The sequence below is a fragment of the Mauremys reevesii genome, linkage group 2 (assembly GCF_016161935.1).
Source record: "Mauremys reevesii isolate NIE-2019 linkage group 2, ASM1616193v1, whole genome shotgun sequence".
Lineage (NCBI taxonomy): Eukaryota > Metazoa > Chordata > Testudines > Geoemydidae > Mauremys > Mauremys reevesii.
In genome coordinates, this window is record NC_052624.1 from 229,024,441 (window position 1) to 229,038,380 (window position 13,940).

At 40.7% G+C, this 13,940-nt stretch overlaps 1 protein-coding gene across 2 annotated transcripts in view; it reads left to right on the forward strand.

Annotated features, from left to right (window-relative positions):
* The window catches only part of PREX2 (phosphatidylinositol-3,4,5-trisphosphate dependent Rac exchange factor 2), a 290,193-nt gene that overhangs the window by 238,919 nt on the left and 37,334 nt on the right, over positions 1–13,940 (forward strand). For both annotated transcript variants that reach the window (XM_039522700.1, XM_039522701.1), the window contains 2 exons: positions 6,570–6,636; positions 9,280–9,470. In XM_039522700.1, the coding sequence (XP_039378634.1) occupies positions 6,570–6,636; positions 9,280–9,470 (258 nt within the window). The remainder of the gene's footprint in view (positions 1–6,569; positions 6,637–9,279; positions 9,471–13,940) is intronic.

Consider the following 13,940-nt stretch of genomic DNA (forward strand, 5'->3'; position numbering starts at 1 on the left):
TACTTATTTCCCCTGCTAAATAATATTGTACTGATGCAGAAATTATAGGACTTTGCATGAAGAATTTATGTTTATTCTACCTCAGAGTACATAGGATCCTGCTTATGAGACAGTGGGTAAATAACCCTGTGGCTAAAACTTTGTTTGATTCTTTTCCCCATCCCTCCCACCTTTCATAAAATTACTTTATAATAAAAAGACATGAGGCTAAATCTGATTTCTTTCATATAGTGTATATGTGGGAAAATTTCAGAGAGGAGAATATTTGTATGTTATGCTTTCAGACTGTTCCTATGTCTCGTTAAACTTTTATTGAGTACAGAAAAAAGACATCAATATACCAAATGATTATCTTAATGTATGATACGTGACAAATAATGCAATCCTGTCCTGCAAACTTACACAACTAATTAATATTTCAGAACTCTTCTCTTTCTGGACTATAGTATGAATGAGAAAGTATTGTGAAAACACTAGCAGTATGCATACGAGTAGTATTTGTACTTGTTATAATTCATTTTAAATGAAAAAGTGTTCACTGTTGTAGGTTTAAAATTCCTAAAATGTATCCTCAAGCTAGATTTTAATGTATTCTGATTAGAGTAATTAGGCATAGTAATTTTTGTTCTTCAGAAAGAACATTTAATACATTAGACTCCTTCAGTTGCTTGCTTTAACAGCAAGAAATTTTTTGCAGTAGATTCACTTGCACTGAACAACAGATAAAAAAATTGGAAAATTCAATACTTAGTTCACCACCAGATGGCAGAACTTAGAATGCGTCTAAGAGAGATTTGTGTGTGTGCTCATGCTCAGACATGGCAAATATGATATAAATGGCTGCTTTATAGTTCAGATCAAACTACTTTTACTTTGTAAATCAATTGTTTTAAATTTCCCCCTAATTTTCCAAAAGAAACTAATTACTCTGAAATTTCATATGCTATATCTAATCTCATCTGCTGCCTGCCTCCTATCTGGTTAGATCACTTCCTTCCCCAGGCAAAAATTAGAACTCTCCCAGTTGGTAGAAAAGAAAAAACAACCACAACGGGTTCTTTCTCCTATTTCCTCCTTGCCCTCACCGCCCCCCAAAACCACATCCCCAAACTCTTAGATCCTGCCAGGTTCCAAGATTACTCCAGCCAGAGTGTCTGTGTTTGCAACCTGGGACACAGATTCTGGACTAGGCTTAATAGGCTGTTGACTGGAACAGCCAGTGTGGCTGCCACAATGCATAGATTTGGCTTAGTGTGACTGTGGGGCAGTGATGCTGATGGTCAAACATGTGGAGGAGGAGTGCACAATTAGAAGATTGGAGGGTGGACTACAACCTCTTACTACCCTTGATGATGCAGCAATTAGGTGGCTGAACAATCTAGATATCGAATTGTGATGCACAGAAAAGAAGACGGCTTGTGTGTAAAGTTATATGTGTATGTCTTTTCAGGATCAGAGCCACCTTCTTTTCTTATAAGTCAGTCTCTCAAGCCTTTAAATGTCTGAATTACTTTTGTGAGACACCATCAAATGTTTCACTACAATCAAGACATTACAACTATGGCATTCCATTCATCCACAATTTATGGATAGCTTGATCAAAAAAGCATGTATTTATCTGACAGATTTTTTTTTAAAACCCAAGCAGTTTATTCTACCTAGTTCCCTTACAGAGTTCCCTCCAAATATTTGTTCCATTATTGAAGACTGTTGCACAAAGGTTGTTTTATAAAATATACTATAATATGTGGTAACTCACTGTAGTTTTCTATCTTTTTATAATAAGAATGGTCTACCACAGCTTATAAAAATTGAAATTTTTTTAGAGCAGTTCTAATAACATTTGGTGCATGCACACAAAGTACTATGATTTCATTCTTGTTCACTTCAAATGGATTAGAAAATATCATCCAAACTGGGTACCATGCCAAGACTGCCATTACTTTTTTCCCCTGAAATTTGATTAAGGACCTTAACAGGCATTCAGTAATTAAGTGAAGTGCTTTGGAAATTTATATGCTGTCCACAATTTGTCATGTTCTGAGAAAAACTGAAGACAATTTTGATGAAAAAAATTAAAATAAAGCACTAGAGAAATATCTGGGACTATCAGCTGATTCTGGCTATGGTTTCATTTTTAATAGGATATCTTAGATTTGTAAAATTAATATTGTTCAATTGATTTTTTCAATTTTAGTACTTTAGGTTAATGAATAATTGACTTTATTAATTTAGCAATTTATTTAATTCTGTATCCCTTTACAATGCCCATGTTGCTTCATTTTCAGAATGGAGCTGGTTATTTTTTGTATAGTCCATTAGTGGGTATACTGTTCTATATTTAGTTACTAGTTTTTTAATGCAGCTGAATTTGCTGAAAAAATGGTATAAAGAGGATGGGAATACTGAACACATTCTGAATGAGTAAATTTCCCTGTGGCATAGCAGCAGCAAGTAATGTAGGCTTTTATTCTGATAATGTTCAATACACGAATGGCATGATGACACTTAAATTTGTTTTTAGCTCTGCTATACAGTAACAAAGAAAGGGTTGGTCTGTTGCTGCTGAGGTAACTGTTATGCACTGTGGCTAGTCATGTAGCATTAATAGCATTTTTTTCCTGCAAATCTCTTGTCCTCTATTCTCCAACTTCCTTTGGATGCTGAGTTTATTCAAAGTGGCATTACAGACTCACTTTAATTGTAAATAGTATCATTATGTTTTTTTGGGGTGAATCTACATCTTCTGTCTGGAAAAAATATTCCTCTCAAAACCACAAAACTAAATGCAGCAGAATCTAGTAGTATTATAGGGTGTCAGATTTTAATAGGGCAGTTATTACTGGTAACTCAAATATTTAAGGTTATTAAAATTTGCAGTCTGTAGCCCTGACCCTGCAAACACATGCATGTGAATAGCTTTACTTTTGTGAGCAGTGACATTGAAATTAATGGGACTGCTCATGTAAGTAAGGTTATGCATGTGGGTATGTATTTGCAGGATCGGGGCCCAGGATGATCCTGTCATTTGTGGATGATGCTGTAAGTGCAAATCTCCTTTCTATTTTCCTATTCATACTTTACTGTAGTTTAAAATAATTCTTTAGTTACAAAGTAAACATGGTATTTCTACCACATGCCATCTCCAGCAATCCTCCACTGACAGGCTGTGCCTTCCTCCTGATGGAGACTGTTGGCAGTTCATCTTATTGACAGTGCACCAAGGTAATAAGCCACTTAGGTGTCAGATGCCTTGCCACTGACAGAAGGACAAGCATGGTGTTCCAGCTGTCTGGTCTTTGTTTTTCATACCTTTTAGTTTTCATTGTCTTTTAGAGGAGTAAGAAGCAGTTTGTCCTTTTATTTAATTTACTCTTTAAAGTTCATTTTTTTCTATCGCACTATGGTCCATCCTTACTACCATACTGATCTCCTATTAAAACAACTATAAACTGTTTTATTCACTTTAAGTTGCTTACAATTATTTTACAATCTATACTTTTTTTTTCTTGAAAATGTTTGCAAAAATGTTCCCATTTTTGACAAGGTCCAGTTATTAATTTAATAGATTATTTTTTTGTTTGTAATAATAAACTTTTTTCTGTGACTCAAAAGTAAAGCTCTTACAACAGATTTGCACTCATGTTCTCCTATCCTACTCTGCATAACATCTTGTTCAGAATATGTTCAGTCCAAGTTCAAGAGTGTCCTTCACTGCCACCAAGTGAAGTCAGATATGCTGTCACCATGGATTTCTATGCAGCACATTTAGGAACAGCTGTATGAGCATCATACAGTAATAGAACACTATGAAATTGCTCCAGCCAGACTTTAAAGAAAACCAGCAATAGCTCCTGATAGGGAGTCTTTAATATTAGTTTACTGACATTTGATAATGCCACATAGATGGTAAGCTGGTGATAGTGTCTGATAAGTGATGCTACTCATACATGTGTTGGAAAAATAAAAATTCTCTATGGTCTATGACTATGAGAAGGAAGATGATGAAGTGGTGGTACCACTAGTAGATAGCATGTACTGGATGTTTGTGACATGGTGAGCTCTCACTGGGGAGTAAGGAAAAGGTCTTGGGGAATAATGAGTCAGTGCTTAATAACAAGTTAGTTTTCTTTGAACCATTTGTACAGTATTAGGGTTCTGCAGCAGGTGCTGTGAGGGGAGGCTAGATCAGAGGCTTTCTTTCCTCCAGTACTCTTAAGCAAAGTAAGCAGTTATGGGATAAGAGGGATTGATAACTACTTAAAAGATAGGAAACAAATGTTAGGAATAAATGGTCAGTTTTCAGAATTGAAAGAGGTAAATAGTGGTGCCCCCCAAAGGTCAGTACTGGGTCCAGTCCTATTTAACATATTCATAAATGATCTGGAAAAGGGGTAAACAGTGAAGTGGCAAAATTTATAGATGATACAAAACTACTCAAGATAGTTAAGTCCCAGGCAGACTACGAAGAGCTGCAGAAGGATCTTTCAAAACTGGGTGACTGGGCAACAAAATGGCAGATGAAATTCAGTGTTGATAAATGCAAAGTAATGCACATTGGAAAACACAATCCCAACTATATATATAAAATGATGGGGTCTAAATTAGCTGTTACCACTCAAGAAAGAGATCTTGGAGTCATTGTGGATAGTTCTCTGAAAACATCCACTCAATGTGCAGCGGCAGTCAGAAAAGCGAACAGAATGCTGGGAATCATTAAGCAAGGTATAGATAATAAGACATAAAATATCATATTGCCTCTATGTAAATCCATGGTATGCCCAAATCTTGAATACTGCGTGCAGATATGGTCGCCCCATCTCAAAAAAGATATATTGGAATTGGAAAAGGTTCAGAAAAGGCCAACAAAAATAATGAGGGGTATGGAATGGCTTCCGTATGAGGAGAGATTAATAAGACTGGGACTTTTCAGATTGGAAAAGAGACAACTAAGGAGGATATGATAAAGGTCTATAAAATCCATGAGTGGTGTGGAGAAAGTAAATAAGGGCTAGTCTACACTTACCAGCCGGGTCGACGTGGTGAGTTCGACTTCTCGGAGTTCGAACTATCGCGTCTAATCTGGACGCGATAGTTCGAACTCCGAAGCGCGCGTCGACTCCGGTACTCCACCACTGCAAACGGCGGTGGCGGAGTCGACCTTGGAGCCGTGGACTTCGATTCCGCGGCGTCTGGACGGGTGAGTAGTTCGAACTAGGGTACTTCGAATTCAGCTACGCTATTCACGTAGCTGAATTTGCGTACCCTAGTTCGACCCCGCTTCTTAGTGTGGACCAGCCCTAAGGAAGTGTTATTTACTCCTTCTCATAACACAAGAACTAGGGGCCACCACATGAAATTAATAGACAGCAGGTTTAAAACAAACATAAGGAAGTATATTTTTCACACGACGCACAGTCAACCTGTGCACCTCCTTGCCAGAGGATGTTGTGAAGGCCAAGACTATAACAGGGTTCAAAAAAGAACTAGATAAATTCATGGAGGATCGGTCCATCAATGACTATTAGCCAGGATGGGCCCTAACCTCTGTTTGCCAGAAGCTGGGAATAGGTGATAGGGAATGGATCACTTGATAATTACCTGTTCTATTCATTCCCTCTGGAGCACCTGGCATTGGCCACTTTCGGAAGACAGGATACTGGGCTAGATGGATCTTTCGTCTGACCCTGTATGGCTGTTCTTATGTTCTTATGTACTAAAGGAGTGGGGTTATTCAGTTTTAGGACACAGGAGGAAAAGGATAATATGGAAGGCTTGTGAACACGAACTGAGCATACTGTGTACCATATGGAACACCAGCCTCTGTCACTTGACAGAACACATGCTGCACTTTTATGTTCTACAGACACTTCCTATGCAATATTAATTTTTATTAAGCAATTGGCTCTGGGTCTGTTGGTCTTTCTCTTTCACATGACATTTTGTTTTTATGTTGATGAACAATATTTGCATTCAATTGCTTCTTTATACACTAAATCATGTTCATATAGGTGAGTGGAAATTATGTAGAGGAGCAGTTCAGGATAGTTGCATATATAAAAATGTACACATTGTTAGTTCCAGTCATCACCCTGTTCACTTTGCCTGCATGGTGTATCTTTCCCCCACTCTTAATTTTTGTAGTTTCTTTTTATATTGTAGCCTTTCAGGGCAGTGACAATGTCTTTCTATATGTCTGCACCGTGGCTAGTATATTTGGGGTGCTCCTCTAATATTATTAACCTCCATAACCAATTCCAGATCCAGTTTTTCTAGCAACTTTGCAGTAAAACGCGCTGCAGAAGTTCTGATGCACAGTCTACACTCAGATGCACATTATTCAGTGACCCCATTATACTGCAGCTTGCCAAGAAAAAACATGTTCATAATTTCTTTAAAAAGAAGAGCATTAGTGCACCCTTAACCTTCATTTTGTTCCAGCCCTTACTTGTCTCATGTCCTTAAGTCTAAAAAACCCTTCATAAATCAAAGGACATTTCAGTTATATTTAAAGCATATGTTATAGAGGCTTTTAAACAATTAACAGTTTTGTTTGTTTGTTATCTTAGGGCATTCTACCTGGACAAGTCGAACCTCCCTCCAAATTCAACATCAAAAGCTGCTTATATAGATAAGGTAAACAATAATATTAAGTGTTTAAATTAAACTCTGTATGTTACACATTATCCTAATCCCTTTCTTTTGGCTTGAGTTGAATTATTTTGAGGTATTTTTTCAGGGCTCTGTTATGGCTTTTGTCCCAGCTCTGCATTACAGATGGTCTGACACAGCATTGCCAGGAGATGCAGCACATGTTCACGTGTGAAGTTGATCTGTTTCCTCTGACTTTAGCAAAGAGTAAAGGGGCAGAGCCATGGCCTGGTCTCCACCTTATCCCTTTGGGTCCTGTCAGGGGTGCTTGCAGGCAACAGTCCCTGTGCCCAGAAGAATGAACTTGGTGCATTGTCCCATAAAGAACAGTCCCTTCAGTATTTTCCTCACAAGGTTGCCCTTACAACTTTCCCATGATGGCTCCCCTAAAATGGATTCCTATTTCCATTTTAATAAAAAAAATCCTCCTTTTATGCCTAAAGCACTACCTAGCATGGCATCCGCTTTTGATCTGACATCCATTTTACAGCCTACAGTAGTTTTATATTTCATAAAGCCTTGTCTAAACTAGAAACTAGTACCAGTTGAAACCAATGCAAGCTAAATTGATAGAACTAAACATTAAACCATGTTAAGTGAGTCTAGGTAAGCAGTTTGCATTGGTTTAGCTAGATTTATTTTTAAATCACTTTAGTTAAATCAGTGTACTTTTCAAATATAGGTAAATATAAGTAAGGCTACCATTTCCCTGGTGAATTAAAATTGCCATTAGGGAGTGCTTTTCTAGATTTTAAAATATTCTTTCTTTGGTTAGCAGGTTTCTCTCTATGGGAAGCCCTAGATATCTCATGAGCAGAGAAAATCAGGGCTTTGTATGACAAGAGCTGCAATGTGACTTGAGCCTCATTTCACGTTTTTACCAAACACCGTGGGAGAGATGCTGCCTTTTGTTACCAGTTCATGAAAGACAGTCTTTCCTATCTTTGTGTGTGTGTGTGTATATAAATTCAATATTATGCAGTTAAACTCTTTCTCTGTATATGTATCATTTCAATCTGGATACCATTAGGGGTCAGCAACCTGTGGCTCTGGAGCTGCCGCATGGGCTCTTTGGCAACCCCCTTGCAGGCAGCCATTTTTTGAGGGGGTGCGAGGTCAGGTTCTGGTTGGGAAGCGCTTACCACAGGCAGCTCCCGGCAGGCGGTGCAGCAAGGCTCTGGCCCCATGCCACTCCCAGAAGTATCTGGCTGCTGGCACGTCTCTGTGTGCCCCTTGTGGGGAAGGTGGCTGCGGATCTCCATGCGCTGCCCGCGCCTACAAGCACCACCCCCGCAGCTCCCACTGGCCAATGGCACCTGTGATGATGGTGCTGGGGGCGGGGACATCATGTGGAGCTCACCTCCCCCCCACCACCAGGAGCATGCAGAGATGTGCCAGGAGCGGCGTGGGTCCAGGGCAGGTAGGCAGCCTGCCTGAGCCCTGCTATGCCACCGGCCAGGAGCCACCTATGGTAAGCATCTCCCGGCCAGAGCCTGCACCTCACACCCTCTGCCCCATGTCAGAACCCCCTTCTGCACCCAAACTCCCACCCAGACCTTGCACCACTTTCTCCTGCACCCCAATCCCCTGCCCCATCCCAGAGCCCTCTCCTGTTTATATTCAAATTCAAATGGCAGAATTCGCATTAAAAGTATTGGTGAGTAGTAATAACTTTAATATGTTCAATTATTATTAGCTGATAAATTCTAACTCTACAAGTAGCTTTGCGTGTGCTGCGGCTCTCGAAATATTTTGGTCAAAGACAAAAACAAAAAATGGCTCTTCTTTGAAAGGTTGCCAACCCCTGTACTTTCTTTTTGGTTTTGTTGCAGTTAATCGTTCTTGTTTGTGGTTTCTTCACTCCTGTTCTACTGCTTACTGTTATTCTTTTAGTATGCAGTGTTGTTGTAGCTGTGTTAGTTCCAGGATATGAGAAAGACAAGGTACGTGAGGTAATATCTTTTATCGGACCATCTTCTGTTGGTGAAAGAGAAAAGCTTTTGAGCTTACAGAACTGAAGAACAGCTCTGTGTAAGCTTGAAAGCTTGTTTCTCTCATCAACAGAAGTTGGTCCGATAAAAGAAATTACCTTACCCACCTAGTCTCTCTAATATTCTTCCACTAGTTAGTCAGGATTAGTGAATGGCTGTTTGCATAAACATAGGACAGTTTTGTCTTACCCGTATGCTGATTTTTCTCATGGTGGTCATGCATCAGTCACCAGCACTCCTCCCTTTGCGCCTATCTTTGCATTTCTCTTTCACTGCATTATTCCTTCTTTGCAAATACTCCTGGAAGAAGGTGGCCTGCCCATGTGTAGTCAGGTGGAGAGGGCTAACACAGTAGAGATGGGCCTGGGGATTATACATTCAATGAAAATACCCAGATACCGATTTTAAAAAAAAGGTCTTAAATATTGCCACAATACTTTGTGTGCCTTGTGCGTGCCCTTTCAAATATGTGCTTTGAAAGCAGCTGGACTCAGGGTTTGGCCCGCAGTGCTCATGTGTTCTAGTCTGAAGTCATTAAACTCAGAAACAATTTAGTTGTCATCCTCCCAGAAGAGAACTTCACATACATCTTGATGGCAAATGTTGTCTAAATCTCTCTGTTCTCCTTTGCTTGCAGCTGATGCGGCCCCTCAATTCTTTGGATGAACTTTACCGACTGGTAGTGTCTTTTATCCGATCCAAGCGCACAGCGGCCTGTGCTTACACTGCTTGCAGTGCCTCTGGAGTTGGATTGCTGTCAGTTTCTTCAGAACTCTGTAGCAGACTTGGAGCTTGCCACATCCTAATGTGCAATAGTGGAGTTCATCGGTATGGCAATTTATCCACCTGTCTTTGCTTTAGTCAGTCATTGCAATCCAGTTTGGAGAATAATTTTTATTCCATGTTTGTCTGAGTGTATTAGTGTGTATCTAATGGACTCTTAAAAGATTATTCATGGTGAGATTCTGGAAGATAAAAGTAGTTGCAGTGATTGACAAAATAAGCAATATAATTTTAGCCTGTATAGCTGCAATAGATTATTCGTCGTACAAATTAGTACAAGGCAGAAATATTAACATTCCTAAAGCATGACCAGGAAGGTTTCCTATTTGCATAATATATTGTGTATTTTATACTGAACTCCAGTCTAGGCAAGACATTTTAACAGTTAGTATTCATTTTATACACTGGAGGAAATCTTAGTAGCAGTGGATCTCAAAAACTCAAATTCTGTAGGTCTGGTCCAGAATAACCAGAAGCACTATATCCTGGGGTAATACTTGGCATGACCAATTTGATTACAGAAAATGAACTCAGACACTTGACATTTTGAATTTTCAATTGATTTGCTATATACTGCACTGTACTAAACTCTGAGCGACTGTGGACGTCCGGTGTCGGGGCTCGGCCCTCTCAGGCGCAGCTGAGACCCAGGGCGCCTCACTACAAACAGCCAGTAGGTCAGGGTCCAGACCCTTCAGCAGGGCGTTGAGTGAACAAATAGCAGTTCAGGGGCTCAGACCCTCAGGCAGGGGCTGAGTGAGCAAACAAACAGTAGTTCAGGGGCTCAGACCCTCGGGCAGGGGCTGAGCAAACAAACAGTAGTTCAGGGGCTCAGACCCTCAGGCAGGGGCTGAGCACACAAACAGTAGTTCAGGGGCTCAGACCCTCAGGCAGGGGCTGAGCACACAAACAGTACAGTACATAAGCCCAAGCCCTTGAGCAGGGCGGGGCAGCAAGCAGTTGACTAAGGTAAGTCCAGGCTCCTACGCCTGAGCGTTGATGTGAGGGGGAGACTGCCACCCGGGAATGGGGTGGCAGGGGGGACGCAGGCCCACCCACTCCACTGCGTCCCAGCCCGGGGCCCTAACAGCAGCAGTCAGTCAGCTGCTGTGTCAGTGGGGATCCTGGCCGCAACACACTGACATTGGCTCGGGGTCTGCTGCAGCCAGACTAGGGTCGGCTACCCCTGGGCCACTTCCAATCTCCCACTCCATTGGTACCTGGGTATCCCCGGTGTCTTCTGCAGTGTCCCACACCATGGGCTCCTCAGGGTACTGAGCACTGGGTAAGCCGGGCTGCTCCTCAGGATACTGGGCGAGGGGAAGCTCAGGCAGCTCCTCTGGGCGGCGAGCACAGGGCAGGCTCGGCCAGTCCTCCTCCAGGTAGCGAGCCCGGGGCAGGCTCGGCCAGTCCTCCTCGGGGTAGCGAGCACAGGGCAGGCCCGGCCCAGCGGGAGCTGGAGCACTAGCGTCTGTCCTCTCCGGCAGCCAGCAGTCAACTGAGCGCTGGGGCCGGGCCTTTATAATTCCTGTCCCGCCCCTTGACTTCCGGGGGGCAGGAACAGGCGGCGGTGGCTCCGCCCACTGTGGCGTCCGTTCTGGCTCGGCCCTCTCAGGCGCAGCTGGGACCCAGGCCGCCTCACTACAGCGACCTTAACATACTTCTAAATAACCAATTTTACAAAGGTCACCAGGATGTTAGTGAAATTCATCGAAGAAAACAGTATGTGTAAGTACCAGTGGGGTAGGGTTAGAACTTTGTGTATATTACAGTGAACATGAAAGAATAACAGCTGAGGAAAATAATCATTAGGTACCTATTCTGTAATGGTTCTTTATACAACCCAGAAGCTGATGCTAACATGATCCTTTTTTACATAAGGATACAAACTATAGATTCCAGTTATCAGTCAGTTTAAAAATGGTGTTTTCATTCTCATGATTCACTGTTTCAAACTCCTTACACTATTAATTTCTGATCCTTAGCAGATTTTCATTTGAGCAGCATCAATTACAAATTTGTTGGGTTATAACAAAAATAACTTTCTTTTTAATTTTACGTAGTGTCCATCATTCTATAAAGAACTTTGGAAAAACAGTATAGTGCCAGTCCAATGCAGAATATCAGGCATGACAAGCTGAAAAAGGTCAGCAAGGTATCAGAGAAACAATCAATAAGTGCATGTTATGAAACAGACTTGCCATCTTTATCAGCTCAGATAAAGCTGGGTTGTATGACGGCACATTTGTATGACACTGCATTATTGGCAGACAAGTGTATGTGGCATGAAGTATACTGTCCTCTGTTTTAGAGAGACAAGGTGGGTGAGGTAATATCTTTTATTGGACCAACTTCTGTTGGTGAAAGAGACAAGCTTTCAAGCCACACAGAGGTCTTCTTCAGGTCCTTCTTCAGGTCTACCACATCCACTTGTCTCTCTAGTACTCTGTTTTAGGCAGTTATATGAGATGATGATATTTTTTAATACCATCCCCTGTACCAGAGCAGGATGGTTGTGTTTATCCTTCCTTTAGCATGTGGGAACACTATATAAGCTGGATCAGCATGACATTTTCAGAAGGCCATAAAGCCCTTATGCTTTACTCTGGCAATTTATCCAGATTTATCATTTTTACAAGTAAGACGTTTTTGATGATTTAGAGAATCCCGTTTTCCAAGTTATAACTCCAACTAAATCTCCTAGTCAACCAATAGAAATATGAGCAGCATTTCTTTCCTTCTTTTCCCTCCACTGCTCCGATGAGGAGCAGCATCTTCTGTCTCCCATGTGCCTTTTTCCTTGATTTTTCCTTTAAAATGTTACTGTGAAAGAGATTGTCATCTCTAGAATGAACAGGGATTTAAACAGTTCAGCCTTGTCCAGCACATATTATGTAAGAAAAGTGGTACTTAAAAATGGATTGAAAGGTCATGAATTATTCAGGCTGGCCTATTGACAGGAATATTAGATACCTGTTTCCCTGAGAATTATGGGTTTGTGTGCATATGCTTTATCTTTATAGCCAAACATCCAAAGACTTTCATAGGTGGAAGAAAGAGAGGGTTCTATTTGGGCATAATTCTCTTTCTGGTGCTTATTAGAGATGGGCATATTACCATGAATATTTATTTGAATGGTTAATTAATTCACTTTAACTTGGTTTGTGAGTTTCCTGAGAATATTCTACACAAAGTGTTTACTAGCAGAAATATTTGAAAAATGGTGAATTTTAAATGGCTATTGTAGCATACTCACAGAAAATGAAATTTGAATTAGAAAAAGTGAATATTTTGTCAAAAATCTGTTTGTTGTAGGTAGGTTTTTTTGAGTTATGCTCAATCAGAGGGCAGAAACATACCATGTGATCCACATGTCCAATCAAAGCAGCATGAATTTCAAATATGCAGAATGAACAGCTAGTGCACAACTTACAGATCATGAATTATTATTCAGAATTATTGGGAATATAACTTTAAATTATGGGGATGTATTTGATAAAATCATAAACTTGACATCCTTGAACAGAAAGACAATTGTTTGAAAAAATAGTACACTTTGAATTATTCACTCCGCAGTAGTGCCCATTCATATGCATAAATTATAAAATATCTCATGAAGTATAGTGGCCTAAAAAGTAGTGATAAGTTTTTTGCCCCTGTTCTGGTAGAATGAGATTTAATCTTTGCAAGCAATTGTAGAGGAGACCTCTATTTCTAAACCTGATTGTTTAGACACATGGAGTTCTGAATTCTCATTTCTAATAAAATATTGTATGTTAGCCCTGTGGGTAGGCTACCCTTTGAGAGAAACCTTCTTCAATGGATCGGTCCTCTTACCAGTTTAAAGGTGAACAAGATGACAGTAACAGACTCTAGTTCGTGTTTCCACATGTCTGCATTAAATATGCAAACCCCAGATTTTGGCCCATGGAACTTATTTTCACCAGGTTTCCAAAGTTAGATCCTTAATGGGGCCTGACCTGAGTCTCAGTCTAGGACTCTGTATCAGAGTTCAAGATGCTGTGCTGATCACTCCTTTTTTCTACTCTCGGGAAATGGGAGCTGAGCAAACCATTATTCCCATCTCTGCCAGAATTTAGTGTCTCGGGTTATATTTGGTAGAATAAAAATCTGGCTTTCCTACTTTTCTCTAGTTAAACTTTGTTGACTGACTACTAGACTAGAGCATACATTCTTAACATGGAGCTCCTGAACTGATGTCAGAGGGGAGAGGCCACCCTGTCCTTCCCTTCCTTTTCAATGGAAGGTGGGAGAGAGTACTAGCCAGATCCCGCCTAGATGGGAGGGAAGTTCTGGGACAGGGTCTCAATATGGAAAAAGGCATCCCACTATGGAAGAGTTTGAAAACCACTGGACTGCAGACTTTGGCTGTACTGTCACTGTCACTTATAACCTCCTCAGTCTCAGCAATGTTTTGGTTTCTAATTTCTCTGTGTTCTAAGTTAAATTGCTTTTTACATTGTACTAGGCTAAAACAGCTTGAAAGAGCTCACA